Raw genomic sequence first — 4,617 nt, forward strand, 5'->3', positions numbered from 1 at the left:
TATTAATTTTATTAGAAATTTAAATGTAATATTTAAATTTTAATTTCTTTTTTTTCTTTTTTTTTTTTTTTTTTTAGGCTCCGGACGCACAGGCTCCGGACGTGCAGGCTCAGCGGCCATGGCTCACGGGCCCAGCCACTCTGCGGCATGTGGGATCTTCCCAGACCGGGGCATGAACCCGTGTCCCCTGCATCGGCAGGCAGACTCTCAACCACTGCGCCACCAGGGAAGCCCTAATTTCTTTTTTAACAGCTTTCTTAAGATGTAATTCACATACCATACAATTCACCCATTTGAAGTGTAAAATTCAATGGTTTTTAGTAAATTTACAGAGTTGTTCAGCCATCAGCACAATCAGTTTTAGAAGATTTTCACCATCACACAAAATAATCCCTTATCCATTAGCAGTCCTTACTTCCTTCTCCCAAACATCCCCACCCCCCAAACCCTGGCAACCACTAATCTATTTTCTATCTCCATGGATTTGCCTATTCTGGACAATTCATAGAAACAGAATCATTTGTGGTCTTTGTGTTTGGCTTCTTTTACTCTGTATAATATTATCAAGGTTCATTGAAGTTGTAGCATGTATCAGTATTTGATTTCTTTTTATTACCAAATCACATTTTATTGTATGGACATACCATGTATCTATTACTTTTTTTTTTAATAGTCATAATCAACTTTTATTGATTTTACATAAACAGCTTAGAGAATGCCTTTGGAAACCATGTTTTCCCAACATATTTATGTTACAACACATGACATTTCTTTATGAAAGCATTTGTTAAATCTTTTTGCAGAGGGAGTGGGGAAAAATGAAGAAAGAGGAGGCGAAATAAGATTTCAAAACTAATCTTCAGTGATAGGCCTAAATATTTGGCAATTATTTCCTTTTATAGAAAATCACAGGATTGTAACTTTGAAACATACCAAAAGTGCAGTGCATCAATTTAATTAAAAAACCAGTGGTGTCTAATATATTATTTGGGCATCAAATTTCCCCTTCTAAATATAAGCAGGGTCATATAATTTTACACTTATTAAATAATGGTTGAAAACAATAACCATCAAAATCTTTAAATAATCCCAGATCTGGATTAAGTCATGGTAGTATTAATATTTTCTAAAATTCCAATTTATTTGTTCATCAGTAAAATGTAACAGTTGACAATGTCTCCAGAGAATAAGTTTTCTATGTGTAGGAAGACAATAATTTTATAACACCTGCTATTAATCAGGTCACTGAGCTACTAATACATTATATCATGATTTATTTTCACACTGATTTTTCCACTTCAACAAAGTACAAGCAGTTGTTATCATACCAATTCTGAGTACTTAATCATTCCTGAAACAAGGAACCATCTTCATATTAGTACTTCTTTGTTATGGTGTTTAGTCTTGATATCATTAAGCACAATGAATTTTACTTAATGAATATGGATGAATTAAGGCAAAAGGATATAACCTAGCCCCCTCAATAATTTATCCTCTACCTTTTAAAAAAATGTTGTTGAGGCTATACAAATTACAGATCTACTGGCTGGAAAGACAACTTCTCCCTTAGACCAACATTCAGTATTTTGAGCACGAGGTTAAAGTCATGGCGTTCACGGCATGTTCCCTTGTTCTACCATTATGGTCGTTCCTCACCTGTACCCATAATACTGATTTTCAAATGATATTGTTCACTTGCTCTGCATCCTGGCTGTAGATTATTTTCCTTGATTAAAAATATTTAATATTTGGGTAATAATCTACTCAATCTTTGTAAACTCTCCATTGAATAATTTTTCATTTTTACAACCACTTACCGCATGGCTGTTGCGCTTTTCTTCTGTCATCTTCTTCACATAATTAAGTGGTCTGTTCCCTTCAAAGGAGGAGGGATTTTTGAATAAGCCTCCAATTCTATCCCACAATGTGAAATACTGTCCATAGTTATAGTCAAAGAGCATGTGGTGGTCTGTATGATGAGCTGAGCCATTAATAAATGGCCTGAAGATATGGGGAACATGAAAATCACCATCATGAATAGAAATTGTCCAGATATTGACCAAGATGTACAAACCTAAATAAACTACCTTGTGTAATGGGAAGATAAATGGGTGTATGTGGTAAGGTAGACCCTGAAGGAAGCCATCCAGAGGATGAAAAGCATGACTTGCAAATGGAGTTGGAATCTTCCAGATACGATGAGGTTTGTGTAAGCGCTAATATACAAGTCTATGATGAAGGTCTCTGTGAATCCAGTAGATCAGCATGTTAGTGAAAAAGAGAAAAGACAGTACACTAGCAATGAATCAAAACCAGCCATATGGAAACTCCTCCATGGTGTCATATAGTTTGCTGTAACCTCTCACCTCTAGCAGGAACACTGAGACCGTGGGGATGCTTATCCATGGCATTGACTGGACAGAATGCATAATCTCTCGATAGACTTGGTTCTTTAAAAATTGTGGGTGTTTCATTAATGAATGATCATAGACAAAGTAATAACTCAGTGTTGCGCATAAGAAATAAAGGATATAAGCACCGAGATTTGTTATAATCAGGAAACTGACAGCTTGTCGGAAGATGCTGTCCTCTGGCCATGTGGCTGGATATATGTATGGTGTAAAAAAATAATAATCTGCAGCCTTGAGTACAAGATCCATCTTAGCCCCTAGAGAGGGTCTGCCGCCCGCTGCCGATTAGGTTCCTGCGGGGCCCCGGCTGCTCCAGCTACTCTCTATTACTTTTTGATTGTCTCTTTTGTTCACTGAAGTACTCCTAACACCTAGAACAGTGCCTGCCACAAAAACTGTTGGATAAATATATGTGAGATATATGAATGAGTAATTGGTGAGAGATCTCACAGTAGGAATGAAACTTAGTCCAAAAACTAAGCTGTGAAAGAGGTATACGTTTCTTTATTTTTCTATAACTAAGTTAAATTCCTATTTTGAGAACCATCCTGTGCAATTCAGGGTCTACAAGCCTGAGAATACATCTGTCTCCAGGATCATCCCCTACCCACACTGGCATCTTCTGAGACAGCCTCATTCCCCAAGATTGCAGGTATAGGAGTCCATCAGGCAGGATGCAGCTAGGTTACCTCCCTTTCCAGCAGGGATTCTCCTTGAAACTTCCCTGCCTTCCAGTGTGCAGGGGTCCCTGCCAGGCAAGGCTGAGGGATAACTGTGAGGCTGTTTGAGATCCTCTCTGCCTGGACACACAGCTGGTGGCTCCTTCTCTGGAGTCCTACAAACTACCCAGGTGTTGCATACTGACACAGGACAATTGGATTGTTCCCAGTACTTGACTCTCATTCTCATCCCCCGACTGCCCGCTTTTTTAGCTAGCTGTAGTGGGAAGAGCAGAGGCTTGATCCAATAGCCACAAGTTCAAATTCAGGTTCTTATCAACCTAGCTGTATGATCTTGGACAATTCCTTTCCCTCTCCTGAGCCTCACTTTCCTTACTGGTAGTGTTATGGGGGTGAACAAGTATAATGCCTATGTCCCCCCAAAGTCTACTGGCCCTCTTGTCCCTATGTGTTGAGGCTGTTCTGACCTCAACATAAAAATGAAGCAGTTTTGTACTTTGGATGATCACCACCCTGCCTACTCCTACCCTTACCCCCACTCACTCTACTCCAGCCTTCACGGTCGACTCGGCATTTCTCTAATGCTCCAAGCATGTTCCCATTCCAGGATCTTTGCGTTTTCTGCTTCTCTGCCTGGAATGCTCTTCTCCTAGACACCGGCAGGGCTAGCTCCCTCATTGCCCTTAGTTTTTGATGAAAACTCACTTCTTGCAGGAAGACTTCCTGGCCTGCCTCAACACCCCTCCTCTTCCCCCTCACATACCACCCGCCCAGTCTGTCTCCTTCCTTGACCTAGGTTTGCCCCCAGCTTGTATCGCTACCTAACATCTGCCATCCTTCTTCATCATGTGTCTTCCCCACCATAATATCAGCTACAGGAGAACAGATTTTGATCTGTTGAGTTTGCTAGTGTAGCCCCAGCACCCGGAATGCTTTGCAAGATGTTGTGGGGCTATCCTGGTGGTGCAGTGGTTGAGAGTCCACCTGCCGATGCAGGGGACACGGGTTCGTGCCCTGGTCCGGGAAGATCCCACATGCCGCGGAGCGGCTGGGCCCGTGAGCCATGGCCGCTGAGCCTGCGCATCCGGAGCCTGTGCTCCGCAACAGGAGAGGCCATAACAGTGAGAGGCCCGTGCACCACACACAAAAAAATAATAATTAAAAAAAAGATGTTGTGAAAATATTTGTTGAATGAATGAATGAATGATGTGGGGAATGGGGAAAGTCTATATTGTCTGGCTTGTCATATTCACTGTCTGCTTTCTGGGCTCAACCCCGGTGGGGATTTCCCAGCCTGTGAGAAGCCAGTTTCCTCCTCCCCTGCATCTTCCCAGCCCCAGATCTTTCGATGTCTCATCAGCTCCTTTGAATTTGCATGCCCCACACGAGGAGGTCAGCCACAAAGCGCCTAGAGTTCCGGAAAAGGCAAACTTTAAAAAAACTTTTTTTTTCTTCCTGTCTGCATAAAGTGCAGAGGCTGCCCGAACAGCAGTGCGATGGGTAACAAGTGTGCAGCGCTGATGGCA

At 41.6% G+C, this 4,617-nt stretch overlaps 1 protein-coding gene across 1 annotated transcript; it reads right to left on the reverse strand.

Moving 5' to 3' along the window:
• Positions 1-1,760: 1,760 nt before the first annotated feature.
• Positions 1,761-2,674, reverse strand: LOC132492389 (lathosterol oxidase-like). The gene is given in 1 exon segment (XM_060101897.1): positions 1,761-2,674. A coding segment is annotated over 1 exon segment (900 nt). The 5' UTR covers positions 2,661-2,674.
• Between the last annotated feature and the right edge of the window lie 1,943 nt (positions 2,675-4,617).

The sequence above is a fragment of the Mesoplodon densirostris genome, chromosome 1, assembly GCF_025265405.1.
Source record: "Mesoplodon densirostris isolate mMesDen1 chromosome 1, mMesDen1 primary haplotype, whole genome shotgun sequence".
Lineage (NCBI taxonomy): Eukaryota > Metazoa > Chordata > Mammalia > Artiodactyla > Ziphiidae > Mesoplodon > Mesoplodon densirostris.